Source organism: Capra hircus, chromosome 26 (genome assembly GCF_001704415.2).
Source record: "Capra hircus breed San Clemente chromosome 26, ASM170441v1, whole genome shotgun sequence".
In the NCBI taxonomy this organism is placed as follows: domain Eukaryota; kingdom Metazoa; phylum Chordata; class Mammalia; order Artiodactyla; family Bovidae; genus Capra; species Capra hircus.
The window spans coordinates 25,932,679-25,950,040 of record NC_030833.1 but is presented as its reverse complement, the minus strand read 5'-3'; the positions used below and the strand labels follow the sequence as shown (position 1 = coordinate 25,950,040).

General features: G+C 42.6%; 1 protein-coding gene across 1 annotated transcript in view; it reads left to right on the top strand.

Moving 5' to 3' along the window:
• The window catches only part of SORCS3 (sortilin related VPS10 domain containing receptor 3), a 650,187-nt gene that overhangs the window by 591,797 nt on the left and 41,028 nt on the right, over nucleotides 1-17,362 (top strand). The window contains exons 17-19 of the mRNA XM_005698449.3: nucleotides 6,524-6,637; nucleotides 10,846-11,017; nucleotides 13,415-13,601. Coding sequence (XP_005698506.3) covers nucleotides 6,524-6,637; nucleotides 10,846-11,017; nucleotides 13,415-13,601 — 473 coding nt within the window. The remainder of the gene's footprint in view (nucleotides 1-6,523; nucleotides 6,638-10,845; nucleotides 11,018-13,414; nucleotides 13,602-17,362) is intronic.

Here is a 17,362-nt window from a genome sequence, read left to right as displayed (position 1 = left end):
CCCTGGGTTAGGAAGATCCCCTGGAGAAGGAAATGACTACCCATTCCAGTATTCTTGCCTGGGAAATTCCATGGACAGGGGAGCCTGGAAGGCTACAGTCCCTGGGATGGCAGAGTCAGACATGACTGAGTGACTAATGCGTTCACTTTTCATTGACTTTTGCTGCTCGCTCTCTTCTATGCAGAGTGGGCGTCCGTATAAGTGTGCAGTTTACATGAATATGGATGTTTCTACTTAACAGCCTCATAAATCCCCCAGCCTCAGGTATACTGTAGAGAACCACTCTGAAGCATCCTCCATCGTGGTACTGGTGAGGGGCCAGGGGCAAATCCTCCTCAAGAAGTAAGCAGACTAATGGGTAGTCAGAAAAGGGAGAGTAAGAGGTCTCCTCTCAAGTCTTATGGAGTCTCCTAGGAAGTAGTTGACCCCCGGGAGGTCCAAGTACATTTGTTCAGTGAGAAACCAGTGTGCACTAGAAATTATGCCCAGTTATTCTCTTTTATTACTCACTCATCCAATCACTCTCACAGCAGTAGTTTTGCTGAGCATCTACTATGTGCCAAGATTTTTAGATGGATAATCTCACTTAATCTCTCAATCAGGAGAGTCTGTTATTTTAGGCATTTTATAGGTGAAGAGATGGAGATACAAAGAATGTTAATATATTTACTCAAAATTATAATAGTCTGATTCCAGAATCCTAAGTCTCAGTATGTCTTAGTGTTTATCTTCCATGTCCATTATGGCTCAGTATCCACAGAGTGCGTTTATCAAGTGGTAATGTAGACGACTAAGGGGAAGAGACTTGGATATGCCATTGCACATAAATTTAGGCATGTCTGAAATCTACTCAACCTTATTATTCTGTGTATAGAGTCCAATCAATTGTATTTTTCCTATAGACAGCAAATTGTAGAAAAATCGAAGATGTATAAACCAGAGTTATTGGATGCAAAGAAAGCATGACAGCAAATAATAAAGAGTATAATTGGGTGTTGAATCTCATGATCCAGACCTATGCTGTATAGCATAGTATCTGCTAGCTACATGTGGTTATTTGCATTAAAATTAAAAACAGCAAAGTATTCATTTCTTCAGCTAGTCATGTATTGGGTGCTTAACGGCCACATGTGGCTAGTGGTTACCATATTGGATAGCACAGACAGAAAGTTCTTTAGGACAGCATTGGTCCTACCTGAAAGTATTGGGAGTATTCAGAACAAAGAGCCCACCAAGGACTGGAGTAATGATGGAAGGCTTCCTGTAGGTGGTGGTAATGGAGCTATGTAGACTTGCTGCTAAGTAAGTATGAGGAAAATGAGCAGCATATCTAAGAAAGCAGTTATATGAAGGCTGTTGATGCATAGAGGGATAAGGGCAGATAGGTAGCTTAGTGTTAGATAAGGAGAAATACTCGAGCCATGATTATTTGGTTTTTTGAACCATTTATGAAATGGTTGGGATATAATTATCTTTCTATTTCTATGGCTGAATTTAGGCTTATGCATTACAAAATGATGATTTGTTTATTATTAGTCCATTGTTTTTGTTGTGATTGCTTCTCTTTGGTGAGTGTTCATGCTGTGTCTGCTAAAAACCTCTATCTGATCCCAAATCAACCACACTCTATTGTCTCCTAAAATGAGACAGAGACATCTGTGAAATACTCATCCTAGAGCCTTAAATCCCAAATTGGAGACTGGAAGAACTGGAGATCAGTAAGTCTTGATGGGACTGTGCATGGTCTGAGAGTAGGATACTCCCTACCCCTGGGCCAGCAGAGACCATGACTTCTTGGCCAGCTCCAAGGGGCTCAGAATGACATTGGGCCTCAAAGCCTGCTTAAAACTCAGCATTCAAAAAACTAAGATCATGGCATCTAGTCCCATCACTTGATGGCAAACAGATGGGGGAACAGTGATAACAGTGACAGCCTTTATTTTCTTGGGCTCCAAAATCACTGCAGATGGTGACTGCAGCCATGGAATTAAATACACTTGCTTCTTGGGAGGAAAACTATGGCCAACCTAGACAGCATATAAAAAGCAGAGACATTACTTTACTGACAAAGGTCCATATAGTCAAAGCTATAGTTTTTCCAGTAGTCATGTATGGATATGAGAGTTGGACTATAAAGAAAGCTGAGTGCTGAAGAATTGATGCTTCTGAACTGTGGTGTTAGAGAAGATTCTTGAGAGTCCCTTGGACAGCAAGGATATCCAACCAGTCCATCCTAAAGGAAATCAGTCTTGAATATTCATTGGAAGGACTGATGCTAAAGCTGAAACTCCAATACTTTGGCCACCTGATGTGGAGAACTGACTCATTGGAAAAGACCCTGATGCTGGGAAAGATTGAAGGCAGGAGGAGAAGGGGTTGACAGAGGATGAGATGGTTGGATGGCATCACTGACTCGATGGACATGAATCTGAGCAAGCTCTGGGAGTTGATGATGGACAGGGAAGCCTCGCATGCTGTAGTCCAGGGGGTCACAAAGAGTCGGACATGACTGAGCAACTGAACTGAACTGATAATTAAATGCCTAGTTCATGGGCTTATACTAATGCCAGGCCAGGGGTCAGGAGTCTCAGTTATCACCTTTGATTGACATCCCAACAGCTGTGTACAATCTTTAGCAAGTCATTTTTTTCTCTTTTTCTTCTCCTTTCCATTCTGTGAACTGAGGGGATTGAGTCCAAGTAATACTAATGTCCCTTCCTTTTCTGACATGCAGAAACTCTTTGGTTTCTGAGCCTTTCCTTATCTATCCCCTCTCTGGATTGTTTGAGGCTTCTCTATGGGTGGGATTTTGAGGACACACACACCCCTGGAAATGGACAATTTTCCCCTAAACTTTTAGAAGTTCTCACCCCATTTATAGTCAAAGAAGACACAGAGGTGACTTACTTCTTAAAGAAAACTACCTATGTGTTTGCAGAAGCTGTGGCAGCTTCCTTTCCTGAGGCGAATCGAACTTTCTGGCACATTCTCTCCAAATGTCACAATTCAAGAGAAAAATACCTTTCCCCAGGAAGCTGGAGCAGCAGCTGGCCCTGCTTATTTGCTGAAATCATAAAAACTTCAGAGCTGGGAGAGGACTTGGATAGGATGAGAGATTTTATTCAATAGTATACATTTAGCAGAAGGTAATGAAAGCCACAGCTTGGGGGCAGCTAGTGATGTTTCCATTAATGTTATTAAATATTAATGCAGTGCTTTTTCTCTTTGGGGCAAAGCAGCGTGGCTGATGCACCTTCTTAATTACTGAATCACTAACAGGTAGCAGAGCTGAACATTACTGCTAAAGATGGTTACACTGAGAAAGGAGCATATGACATTTCCCTCCCTCATAAAGCTGCTTAGGAGAGCACCCTTCCTTCCACAATTACAAATATTTCTGGGATTAACAGGACAGTCGATAGATTTACCATATAAAGCTATCAGGGGATTTTCTAGTAGTGCAGGCCCATCACAGCCCAAATCCTTCTACAGGTAAATAATACTTTGAAATCAGATATTCAGTACTGTGCTGGACAATATTTAACTACTCTCTCTCTGGGCTTCCCTGATAGCTCAGTTGGTAAAGAAGTCAGCTGCAATGCAGGAGATCCCGGTTCGATTCCTGGGTCGGGAAGATCCCCTGGAGAAGGGATAGGCTACCCACTCCAGTATTCTTGGGCTTCCCTTGTGGCTCAGCTGGTAAAGAATCCACCTGCAATGCGGAAGACTTGGGTTTGATCCCTGGGTTGGGGAGATCCCCTGAAGAAGGGAATGGCTACCCACTCCAGAATTCTGGAGAATTCCATTTTCTCGGGAACAAAGAAGTAAATAAGCCCTTATTAGTAGTGATTGGTGATTGCTGTAAATATCCCCATGATATATGATTTTATGCTGCCAACATGAGATCACTGAATGAAGAATTAGGAGACAAAACATGTATTTCTACTATATACAGGTACACAGATGTAAATGATTTCAAGAGCATATAATGATTATATCATGACATTTTATGTGTAGTGTTTATTGCATATGGTAATAATAAATGCAGCAAAATAATGGGGAATTTCTGTGTCTTAGGTATTATCTTTTGAATATAAGTAAAATTTTGTATAAATTTTAAATCATTATTTAAACTGTGTTTAACAACCTTATCTAACTCACAAAGTGCCTTGAATTTTAAGTAGGCTCTCATGGGCTGTTAGCAGCTGGCACAATACTGAGTCCATATGAACTCTCAGGGGGAAGATCGTCAGTCATTAATTGGGAGGCATGGCAAAAGATTATCTTGACAAACATGTCCCATTCTCCTTTTCTTCCAGTTTCATTTAAACTCACCTTATTGAAGCTGGTCTTGAGCTTCACCTTTTTGTGTAGCCATCTGCAATGACTCGAGCTCATGCTCACTCCACAGACTTGTTTTGAGCTCCTGGGATGCTTTGTGGTACATACTGGGAAGTTAACCATAGACTCACAGTCTCCCTGAAGAAATAGACCAATGCAATGGGATAATTAGTGTGATTATTTAAAAATGCAGTGAGAGTACCATTTACCCACTAAATATTTATTTAAGACCTGAAGAGATAATTTTAAAGAAAAAAAAAATAGTGTCCTATTCTAGACCCTAATATTGCTGAACAAAACCAACAGAAGTAACTGCCTTATTTTAGCCTCAATGTTTCCCAAAATGGTACAGCCACAAAGATTTGGTTTTAGAAAGCAAGGATGGCTTCATCAGGCATAGCTATTGAAGGATGCTTAGGAAACTGCCTAATACAGAAAAGGGCAGAGTGCTTCAAAAGCTCCGGGGAATACCACATACAAAGACAAAGGAGATTGAAAGATTGGTCTGAGTTTGGTTTGGAGGGAGGTGGTGAGAAGTAGGGTGGGATCAAACCCAGCAGATATTTATATAATCTCATCAGTTAATTGGTACTTCTAAACTGTACTGCTTCATACTGTATTACACTGTACTCGGCTTCAGACTGTATTCCTCTGTTCTTTTGTTGGATTGGAGGCATGGTGTCTTCCTCTTTCCAAAAGACTGAAAACCCCTTGAGAATAGGAATGATGGCCCTTCTTTCACAGGACAGGGCACATACTGAGTAATAAATAAATGCAGAATTAAACTTTTCTTCCTCTCTCCCTTTCATTCCTACCCCAGTTGCCCACACAGACAATTTGCCTCTATTTTCATTGATCTTTAATTAAATCATGTCTCAAAGAATATGGGAGTAGAAAAAGAAAGGGGGAGTGTGTCAGGAAAGGGTTATTTTCCTGTTGTTGCATGTTTCATTAACATTCAGTGGATCAATATTCAAAGGTCCACATTGTCTGCCTTGCCTGTGGGTTTCAGGAAACCCTTGGATGCTTGACTTAGAAAGGCATGACTTCTGCCGAGTGAAGCCACCTTCTGTATCCTGGGGTTGGTTGTAAGAGCAATAATGCCTACTTTCTTACTCTCTTTGTACCTTGGCATTTACAATTCTGGGAGTTTTATAAAACCTCAAGAAATAAGGCAACACCATTTACATTTCCAATGGGAGCCCTCCTCTCACACCACACACTGGCCTTTGACTCCCTCATTTTGGAGTGCTGAGGGAAGAAGAAGGGATCATACCTGACGTTTCTCCATTTTATTATGGCTCAGCTTTTACAAAAACATGGAGAAGAGTTACAGTCTAACTTTTGTGGGTTTTTTATTTCTTTGTTTCCTAAAGGACACAGAGGGCTTGTGTTATAAATAGCTGGGGAAAGTTTGAATGTGAATGCAAATGTGTATATGTGTTTGAGAGAGAATTTCCAGAAAAAATGAAGATAAAATCAGTGAAATCCATTTTGGAATAAAGTGTGGAACCATATCACATAAATAGATCTTTACTTTTAAAATCATCTTCTTGATTGACGTCCGTTTATTTCAGTAAATCCACTGTGACCCAAAATACGCTTTTAAGCTTATGACATCCCTCACACCCACCCAACCTAGTGTACCTTACACATTCACACCTTTTTAAACCTGGACTCTCCATTTGCTAATCCACTATGTCTTCTGTACACTGGACTCCAAATGACTGAGTCTGAAAATCTGTTTTCAAAGCATGAATTTTGCCCCTACTGGGAATATTTAAAGAATGTGTTTGGCTTTGCGGATGGTTAGAGATATATTGGAGAAGGCAATGGCACCCGACTCCAGTACTCCTGCCTGGAAAATCCCATGGATGGAGGAGCCTGGTGGGCTGCAGTCCATGGGGTTGCTAAGAGTTGGACACGACTGAGTGACTTCACTTTCACTCTTCACTTTCATGCATTGGAGAAGGAAGTGGCAACCCACTCCAGTGTTCTTGCCTGGAGAATCTCAGGGACGGGGGAGCCTGGTAGGCTACCATCTATGGGGTCGCGCAGAGTCGGACACGACTGAAGCGACTTAGCAGCAGCAGCAGAGAGATATATTTGTGTTTATATGTGTTTGTGGATATTTTCACATTTGTGCATCTACAGCAGTATTCAATGTTTATTTTCCGGACAGTGACTATGGCTATGAGAGACATGGAGAGAGCCAGTGTGTCCCTGCTTTCTGGTACAATCCAGCATCTCCATCAAAGGACTGCAGCCTTGGTCAAAGCTACTTTAACAGTACTGGGTAAGTAATTTACCTGAAGGAACCCCACTCACTGTCTTCCTGTTTCACTATGCACTAAGCTGGGATCAGAGGAGCATTGCTAGTGAAGCAAGAAAGACCATAGATAGTCTGTTTACAGCAGGCGGCTTCTGAAGAAAGTCGAGGGGTTCTTTAGCTGAACCTAGGTTTTTTGAACATAGAAGAGATTTCTGATTACCCAGATTTCAATACCTTTTGCTGTTTGCCTCTGAAATATCATAGCTATTATTTTAGTTAGGTCTTCTCTTCTGGAAAGAGATGCCACCATATTTTCCAGACCCTGATGGAAATAAATTAACACAAGTGGTATGCAGATATTATGGTTCTCTTTAGTGATAGATGAGCTGAAGCTCTTGTGGACCAATGATGGAAACGAAATGAAAAGTCAAAGTCCCATCCTGGGAACTCCTGGAATAAGAAGCTCAAGGCACTCTTTCTGTAATTGTCAAATTATGTGTATTTCTCTTTTTGTTACTTATTACTTCCTCAGATGCTTGAAAAAAAATTTTCCGTGATTTGTTGTCTTTCCTCTTTACTTTGCCACTTCTGTGACCAAGTACAGATTTGGAAAGCAGATTGGTGGTTGAAGACAGTGTTTTTAAAATTTTTATGTGCTATGAATCACCTGGGGAGCTTGTTAAAAGGCAGCTCCTAATTCAGGTGATCTGCAGTGGCATTGATTCTTTATTTCAGCAAACTCCCACACATTGTTGCCTTTCCTGGTCCCAGCACTCATCTTTGAATAACAAGGGACTAGAATCCAGTCTCAACTCTTCCAGTGGATGGATCTTCTAACGTCTCACACAAGTTACTCCCCATCTCAGTATTTTTACTTTACCTGGTTGTAAAAGAGTGGCCAGAGTACTACCTACACAGCTGATGTCTAGAGAGAAGAAAAAACATGATGGAAGAGATGTATCAAGTGATCTGAGATACTCTGAGAAGTATACATTTTATTTTAGCCAAACATTTGGTTCTTAGCGATTCTTGGGATGTGAGCTGAGGTTTAAGCACTGCTGATGTAATTTTATCATAGATGACTATCTTGGGGGTCAAGTCGCTCAAACTACAGATCCTGCAGAGTGAAATTTAAAGACACGAGGTGTTGGAGAATGAAGTGCTCTGAAGTTTGAGGAAGAGAGATGTAACAGGCATATATGACCAGCTAGGCCAGGTCTCAGCCAGAGCACACGTGGACATAGCAAGCAGGTAATTGCGTTAGGGCTTCTCGTATGATCATGTGATCAGTTCAGTTCAGTTCAGTTGCTCAGTCGTGTCCAACTCTTTGCGACCCCGTGAAATGCAGCACGCCAGGCCTCCCTGTCCATCACCATCTCCCGGAGTTCACTCAAACTCACGTCCATCGAGTCAGTGATGCCATCCAGCCATCTCATCCTCTGTCATCCCCTTCTCCTCCTGCCCCCAATCCCTCCCAGCATCAGAGTCTTTTCCAATGAGTCAACTTTTTGCATGAGGTGGCCAAAGTACTGGAGTTTCAGCTTTAGCATCATTCCTTCCAAAGAAATCCCAGGGCTGATCTCCTTCAGAATGGACTGGTTGGATCTCCTTGCAGTCCAAGGGACTCTCAAGAGTCTTCTCCAACACCACAGATCATGTGATATGTGGACCCAATTGTAAGCAAATTCAGTGTGCCAAAACCGCTAATAGCCAAACAAATAAGAAGATAAAAGGGAAAAACTACTTAAAAAAAAAAAAAAAGATTCTCTAAAAATGCCTATACATACCTCTAGGTTATTTAAATGTTGGCTTCTATTAAAAATCATCTACCAGCTGGCCATAGTTAAGAGCAAGAGTGGATGATATCAAGTGTACTTTAAGATGTGACATCCTCCAAAATGTCTATCACAGGTAAAGCTCAGTATATTCTAAATGAATAAAGGTCAGCAAGAAGCTATAGATAATAAAAATTTGATTATATAGACCAGTGCTGACTGAAAGAACTATACTATGAGCCACATCAGTTCAGTTCAGTCACTCAGTCGTGTCCGACTCTTTGCGACCCCATGAACTGCAGCATGCCAGGCCTCCCTATCCATCACCAACTCCTGGAGTCCACTCAAACCCATGTCCATTGATGATGCCATCCAACCATCTCATCCTCTGTCATCCCCTTCTCCTCCTACCCTCAATCTTTCCCAGCATCAGGGTCTTTTCCAATGAGTCAGCTCTTCGCATCAGGTGGCCAAAATATTGCAGTTTCAGCTTCTTCAACATCAGTCCTTCCAATGAATACCCAGGACTGATCTTCTTTAGGATGGACTGGTTGGATCTCCTTGCAGTGCAAGGGACTCACAAGAGTCTTCTCCAACACCACAGTTCAAAAGCATCAATTCTTCAGTGCTCACCTTTCTTTACAGTCCAACGTTCACATCCATACATGACCACTGGAAAAACCATAGCCTTGACTAGACGGACCTTTGTTGGCAAAGTAATGTCACTGCTTTCTAATATGCTGTCTAGGTTGGTCATAACTTTCTTTCCAAGGATATATAACTTAAAATTTTCTAATTTACACACTGAAAAATATTTTTAAGTGAAATTAATTTAATGGTATATTTTATTTAACTAAACATTCTTATCATTTCAGCAAGCACCACTAACCACATTTTAAGTGCCGAGTAGCCACAGGTGAAAAGTGATTAGCATATTAGACAGGGCAGCTCTAGACCCACTGTGAACTTAGTTGCCAATTAAAATAATATGTGTCTACAAGAGGATATCAGAGAAGGCAATGACACCCCACTCCAGTACTCTTGCCTGGAAAATCCCATGGACAGAGGAGCCTGGTAGGCTGCAGTCCATGGGGTCGCGAAGAGTCAGACATGACTGAGCGACTTCACTTTGAGTTTTCACTTTCATGCATTGGAGAAGGAAATGGCAACCCACTCCAGTGTTCTTGCCTGGAGAATCCCAAGGACGGGGGAGCCAGGTGGAATGCGTCTATGGGGTCACACAGAGTTGGAACACGACTGAAGCGACTTAGCAGCAGCAGCAGCAAGAGGATATAGTATAAATTCACATTAGCAGTAACTGCATATAACATTTGCTTGACATCCTCTTGAGATCCGCTGCTGAATATGTTGGGCTATTAGTTCAGCAGTATGTGGGGGTCAGGGAGAGATGAAATTTCAGGTAGAGTGGAGGACCTATATCATTCATATAGACATTTGCTTTCAAGGCCACCAGAAGAAGGCAACATGGATAGACTGGTTAATTACTCCTGACACACAGAGTGAAAGAAGATGTGATGTGATGATGGTGGTGGCGGTGGTAGTGGTGTCTATGGTGCATTTATTTTATGTGTTTTTACCAGAACATTGATTTTATGCAATTTTACGGATAGTAATATGCCTGGAAATAAAGTCTGTCATGCAGGTCAGGGCTGTGGGCAAGCTCTCGTCTTGGCTTCACGTGCTTGGGTCAGCGGTCAAGAAAGATGACATGTCATCACCGTGCCCAAAGATGCTCTTATCTTAGAAGGTCACAGTGTTTATGGGGAGATTTTCCCATGCAGGCTTCTTCTCTGAGACAGTTTTACCACAGCAGGATCAAATAGGAGTCTCACTCTTGTGCTCCTGGTCTGGTGTTAGTGATGAATGGGAAATGAAATATTAGCAAGGAGAGAAAATCTGCTATAAAAGAATCCAGTGGCTCCAAAGTAAGAACTAGTAGGTGTTAGGGTATGCGGTGGTGTCCTGGTGTCAAAGGAAGACAGGAAGTGGCTTCCTGAGTAATCAGAGTTAGAAGAAGGCTGATCTTCTAGCTGCTTTCTGGCCTCAGGGAGGTAGAAACAAGTCTGTCTCTCACAGGGAGAAGAACCTGCTTTTTCTTGTTTCCTTAGACCAGCGGGTCTGCCACTTCCTGCCTCATGCGTGAGTCAGACATTGATTTTTCTTGGCTGGTTTAGACACTGATCTGATCTGTGGTTCACCAGGTAGGATCGATAATAGTGTTTAAAGAGCTGCTCTTCCTGAGATGAAGGGATAGTGGCTTCTCAGCATTTGTTTAGCTTCCTAAATGGCTGTCTTCTCTGGGACTCAGACGTCAGGTGCAACTGTGTGGAATCTCTGTCTCACTCTTGCTCTTTTGCACACTCTACCATACATGCTTCACACGAGCACACATACATGTGATAAACCACATGACTGACAATGATCAATACCCTTTAGGTACCGGCGAATTGTGTCCAACAACTGCACAGACGGCCTGAGGGAGAAGTATACCGCCAAGGCCCAGATGTGCCCTGGAAAAGCCCCGCATGGCCTCCACGTGGCGACGACCGATGGGCGCCTGGTGGCGGAGCAGGGGCACAATGCAACCTTCATTATCCTCATGGAGGAGGTAGGGGCACCCCTCCTGGGCCTCTGAGGTCAGAACTCACAACCGGGTCATGTCCCACATCCAGATGGGAAGAGAAGAAAGAGCTTGTGTTCCCACTAGTCCTTAAAACAAAGTCAATGGTGAGAAGCACCACTTGTGTGATAAGATGGAAGGGGTGAAAGAGGGCTTGGCATGTTTAGGGACCCTGTTCCCTTCATCCCACGATACAGACCTAGGCCAAACGGGTCCCCTTGTCTCTGAGCAGGCACAGATCTGAATATATTCTTTGAGGTACCCCTTTAGGGCCTGCATCATTAAAGGACTCTTAATTATCATTAGACTGTATACTATAAACATTGCCAGAATGGAATTCACATTTTTCCTGTTTGTTCCAGGATCCTTATTTTTTTCTTTTACCCTTCACCCTACTAATTAGAAAAGCCCACAAGACTTCTAGAGAGTCTTAAAAGTATGAGTGTGAAGATGGGGGAGGGTGATCCCAATCCTCTAAACTTATTTTTCTGAAGACTGCCATATGAGTTGACTTTCCATCAGCTGCCTGCTCCATTAGTTCACTTTTTAGGTCATTTGCAGTCTGGGGAGTAAAACCAGACTGTGTTCATTCATTCTGGATAGACTAGCTCTGCTGTATGCTTCTTTGCTTCCTATATGAGTTGTTTCATCTGTTTCCAAACCAGGGAAGTTTTCAGGCACTCCTTGCTGAGGCGCTGGGGCAGGGAAGTTTGCCTGATTTACAAAGCCATCTAAATTTAAATGCAAATTACTGTGTGCTCTTGAAATCTTGGAAAGAGACCAAAGCAGGCCAGGAGTGTGTCCCCGTTCCACACCCCCTACCCCCGCCCAACTGTGAATACTTTAGAAATCTTTTAGGTCTGGCCCACATTGGACAGGACAGTGAGGGCTCCTTATCCTGGGTTGGCAGATTCTTTAGCCTTCATCCATACTGGGTGCTTAAATTAAAGAACTTTAATATTCAGAGGAGGTGATTATCGCATTCCCACTAGGGAGTTTCCAGGATCAGCTCTATTAAAACCTTCTCTTGAATGGATGTGAAGAGCCATGATCTTATCCATCTGAATTGCCTTCAGTTCATTTCCACTTTAATTTATATTCATAAACTCAAGGGTAGTTGACATTGTGTTGGGGGCAAGGCAGCACCTATCAATATTTTACTCACATCTGGGTTGCCATGGCCGGGGAGACAGTGAAACTGTGATGAAAGCACAGTCACTGGGCAGGAGAATTGAACCATAATTCCAAAATGATGTGTTTCTCTTTTTTCTTCTCCATCAACAATCTTTGTAAAGAAGCAGAGAAACCTGATTCTTCCTTTTCATCTAGAACCCTTATCTTATGGTTAGGTTCAGTTGAATTTATCCAAACTGTCAGCCCAATAAAGTGGGATGAAGTACAAGAAAGTTCAAGTACAATGTACAAATACAATGAAGTACAAGAAAGGATGGGGTTCAGTATCAGCTCTTAGGAAGCTAAGGATCAACTTGGGATGGTAAGATACAATCAACTAAACCACTGACATCATCTCTCAGGTGGACCCATGTGGCTCTTGGCATCCCTCAAGGCAGAAATGCTTGTGAGCTGAGATGGTCAATAAATGCTTCAGGGAAGAGGGGGCTTAGGCAAGTTTAGGGAAAGCCTAGATCAACAGAGCGCAGGTATACTTTCAGCTGGCAGACAGCATTCATCTATAGAATGGAAATAATCACCCTATCTCAGGGTTATTTTGAAGGTGGTATTATATAATATGTGTTAAGCGATTAGCATAATGCTTGGAACCTAATGATAGATACCAAAAAATAGGAAAATTTTAATAATAGCCTGGTGGTTGAGAGTACTGACACCAGACTACTTGGGTTCAAAACTTGGCTCCTCCACTATTGGCTACAGAGACTTTGGTCTAATTCCTTTATTTGTGTCCTCATTTCTAAATGGGAACAGTAATACTTTCTACATTTCAGAGTTATGAGGGGACTAATTGCTTAGAACTGAAAAGAAGCTTTATCAGTGTTAGCTGTTACTACTACTATTACTATTATCATGAAACAAGAGAGGAACAATTAATGTGCATGAGAGATCGAGGGAGGCCCTTGGCTTCCACACTTCAGAGCTTCAAAGAAGCTCTACCTTCTCCATAACTGATGATATCAGCCACATCAGGCTACCTGAGTTTTGGCATGAAAGGGCAATATAGTACCTGTTTGCAGTGCCCAGTAGCTATCAGACAGGAGTCTGATGATTGTGTTGAGAGTGCTTCAGGAGGGTGTTTGGGGAGAGATTCAGGCCTCTGGGGTGATGCCAAAGGCAGAGGACCAAGCATCAGAGAGGAGTCAGGCTGGACCATGCAAATGGGCCCAGACCAGCTTCTATTCCCCTTTGCAGGGTGATCTCCAAAGGACAAACATCCAGCTTGATTTTGGGGACGGGATTGCAGTGTCCTACGCTAATTTCAGTCCCATTGAGGATGGCATCAAGCACGTGTACAAGAGTGCAGGCATCTTCCAGGTGACGGCCTATGCGGAGAACAACCTAGGCTCAGATACAGCGGTCCTCTTCCTGCATGTGGTTTGTAAGTAGCTTGAGCCACCCCTCCCTTACTCTGCTCCCGGTTGACTACTTCTGTTCAGACTTCCTGAGATCCCTCACTGAGCTGGAATTGGTATGACTACTACCACAAATGATAACCCCAGTCAAAAGAGGGATGTGAGTTCATCCGTGTTGGTGTTTCATGATGCTAAAGGAGATGGATTATTTTGAAAGTTTGGAAAATGTTACCACCTAGTCTCTCCTTTTCAGCTCCACTCTGTTCTGATATAAGTGTGCACATGGAAACACATTCAGGTAAAAGTCCCTTGCACTGGAGGCTGCTGAAATAGAGGGAGAGAGGAGTCATCTGGTTCACAGCCACAGGCTCATTTTCAAGCTACTCTGAGTGAAGGCGGCACAAATCAAAGTAAATTGTTCTCTCCATTGAAAGAGCCAAAGAAGGATTAAAGAAACACATGCCCAAATTGTTTTAAATGTAGAACTGAACACATAAAATAACTTAATTCTTACACCCAAGGTTACTTCAAGTTTATACCAGATGTAAATAATTCTAAGAACTCCCCAGCAGTTTTGTTGTCCTGGAATTTGTTTCATGGCTGTTGGCTGCTGCTTGAAAAGTGAAAGTGTTAGTCAGTCACTCAGTCGTATCTGACTCTTTGTTACCCCAGGGACTGTAGCCCACCAGGCTCTCTGTCCATGAAATTTTCCAGGCAAGAATGCTGGAGTGGGTAACCATTCCTTTCTTCAGGGGGTCTTCCTGATCCAGGGATTGAAACCCAGTCTCCCACATCAGAGGCAAATTCTTTACTGTCTGAGTCACCAGGGAACAAACCAAACAGTTGAAGTTCCAAAGTAGTGTGTTAGTCCTGGATGTATTTTGTGTATTTGATATCCTGGAACTTGACTTAGATAAATTGAAACTTAAATATGATTTAAAAGGTTGGGTTAAGGAAATGTTGTTTGGGGACTGTTATTGGTTTCCTATACTTTATAGTGATAATCATGGGTCTAAGGACTACTGTAATTTTGACTTAGATACCCCACAATGGTTTAGAGGCTATGCTATATCTGATGGTCTTCCCAGGTGGCTCAGTGGTAAAGAATCCGCCCGCCAATGGAGGAATCACAGGAGATGCAGTTTTGATCCCTGGGTTGGGAAGATCACCTGGAGGGGGAAATTGCAACAAAATTCCAGTGTTCTTGCCAGAATAATCCTCTGGACAGAGGAGGCTGGCGGACTGCAGCCCATGGCCTCTCAGTTTTGGGCATGACCGAGTGATTGAGCACACACACTCATACATGCTACATATGGTGAAAATTAAATGCTTTAAAAGAACCTAGGTGAACATAAGAGACACTTTTTCTATTAACAACTCAGTAAAAATATAAACAACCTACACTTAGAAAGTCCCTGGCAAACAGTGACCTAGCTGGTCTCCTAGCATTCTGGTTACACTAATAGTATAAGGACCAGCAGCGATGAGGGAAGGGCATAGAGAAAGACCTGGATGATATGTCCTTAAAGACACCAAGCTACTGGACCATGGGATAAATGATTCCTTCTCTGAATCTTCTGAACTTCAATTTTAAAATGGCCTAATTCTAACTGGTACCTTGCTCCATAGGTCTCTTGCAACAATAGTAAGTAGGAATTACAAATAACACATCCAGTCATTCACTAATTTATTCAATGACTATTTGTTGAGTTCTTAATATATTGCTAGATACTGGGGATGCAGTAATAGAAAGATGGTCCCACCCTTGCAGAGTTCACATTCTGGTGAGGGAGGGAAAGCACTGCTAGGAATGGGCTATCAATAGCCCAGTGGTGATAATCACACCACACCATCTATAATCTTTCTGTGCCAGCAGCACCAGGTCAGAAACCCAGGTGGGTGGTGTGCAGGGTGTTTACAAGCCAAGATTAGAGCAAAAAAGACCTGTATTTGAATACTGATCATATCCTTTTGTGAAATGTTTAATATCTGTCAACTTTCATAGTCTTTACAAACTTCTAATCCCTCTCCTATAATATTTAGATTATAGTGAGGCTCTGAGAATCAAATTGGATTATGTGTATGTGTCAGGGCCCCCAAACGTCCTTTCCCAGGTTTAGTGATTTGCTGGAAGGACTTGCAAGTCTCAGCATATAGTCATACTTCAGACTTTGATTCATGACACTGATCAGCAGAGAGAGATCAACAAAGAGAAAAGGCCTGTGGGACAAAGTCTGTAGGAAACGAAGTGCAAACTTCCAAGAGTCCTCTCCCGTGGAGTCCCACAGAACATGCATAATTCCTCCAGCAATGAGTTAGAGTGACACGTATGAAGGGCTGTTTACCAGAAAAGCTCACTGCAAACTCAGTGGCCCGGGCTTCTACTGGGGACTGATCAAATAGCCATCCTCTGCCTAGTGTGCACAACATATCCAGACTTCCTGAGAAAGATACTTTTTTCAGAATAAACCATGTATGTGTGTGTGCCTCGTCTCTCAGTCACATCCGATTCTTTGCCACTCCATGGACTGTCGTCTACCAGCTCCTCTGTCCACAGAATTCTCCAGGCAAAAATACTGGTATGGGTAGCCATTCCCTTCTCCAGGGGATCTTCCTGACCCGGGGATGAACCCAGGTCTCCTGCATTACAGGCGGATTCTTCACCATGTGAACCACCAGGGAAGCCCTAGAATAAATCATATTATTGCTTAAAAAAAAAAAAAAAATTCTTAGCAGAGTGAACCAGTCCTATCAGCTAGTTGCTGACTGGAAACACTCTCAGAACCAAGTTCCCTTATGCCAGAAAAGGGCCAGTCTTACACATAGGCCTTTTTAAAAAATGAATTTACTTTCCTCTGTTCCAACGACCTGCCCCACCCATGTTCCTAATTCTCCCGAGTGGACCTTGTCTGCTGGGCATAAAGACCAGTGTACTTCAGTGGCAAAAAAAAAAAAAAAAAAAAAAAACAACAACAAGGAACAGGTTTATATTGTGGGTTATGCACATGAAGGAGGAAATGTTCCTTGAAACTTTTATCATGCTCATAATTCCCTCCAAATCAATCATGGCTGCATTTACCAGACAGTTATTATACTGGAAACTGCTCTTGGCCTCACCTTGGGCCATTAGCTAACAAAAGTAGCTGTTAGCCACCCATAATAACCAATCTCACACAGATTATTAGATTTTTATTAAAAAGAACACTCTTTGACAGTGAGGATTTTAGGAGTTTCCTGTATTCCCTTCTGAATCCTCCCAGCTCTCTTCTCTCCCATCCATGGTTTATCTCTAGGTGGAAGCCTGGAGGTTCTGGCTCAGGTTCTTTGCTCTAAAAAGCTGTTTAGTGTTGTTCCTTGAGATTATGTTTACCCCAAAGTACTTGTCCTGAAACTGGCATATATGTGGCTGTGCTTGATGGTGCTCTAATTCATGGAGGCGCCACCCATTTTGTGTTTGGCATGAATTTGGTGAGAAGAGGGCTTCCCAGGTGACGCTAGTGGTAAAGAACTCACCTGGCAATGCAGGAAACATAAGAGATGCAGGTCCAATCCCTGGATCGGGAAGATGTCCTGGAGTAGGAAATGGCACCCCATTCCAGTATTCTTGCCTGGAAGATTCCATGGGCAGACGAGCCTGGCAGGCTATAGTCCATAAGGTCACACACAAGGAGTCAAATGAGACTGAAAGACTGAGCACAGTAGGGAGAAGGAGGTCTCATTTTATATTTGGGGGCATCAAAATACCCAACAATGTAAGTCTTAGATGAGTGGAGATGTCTGAGTAACA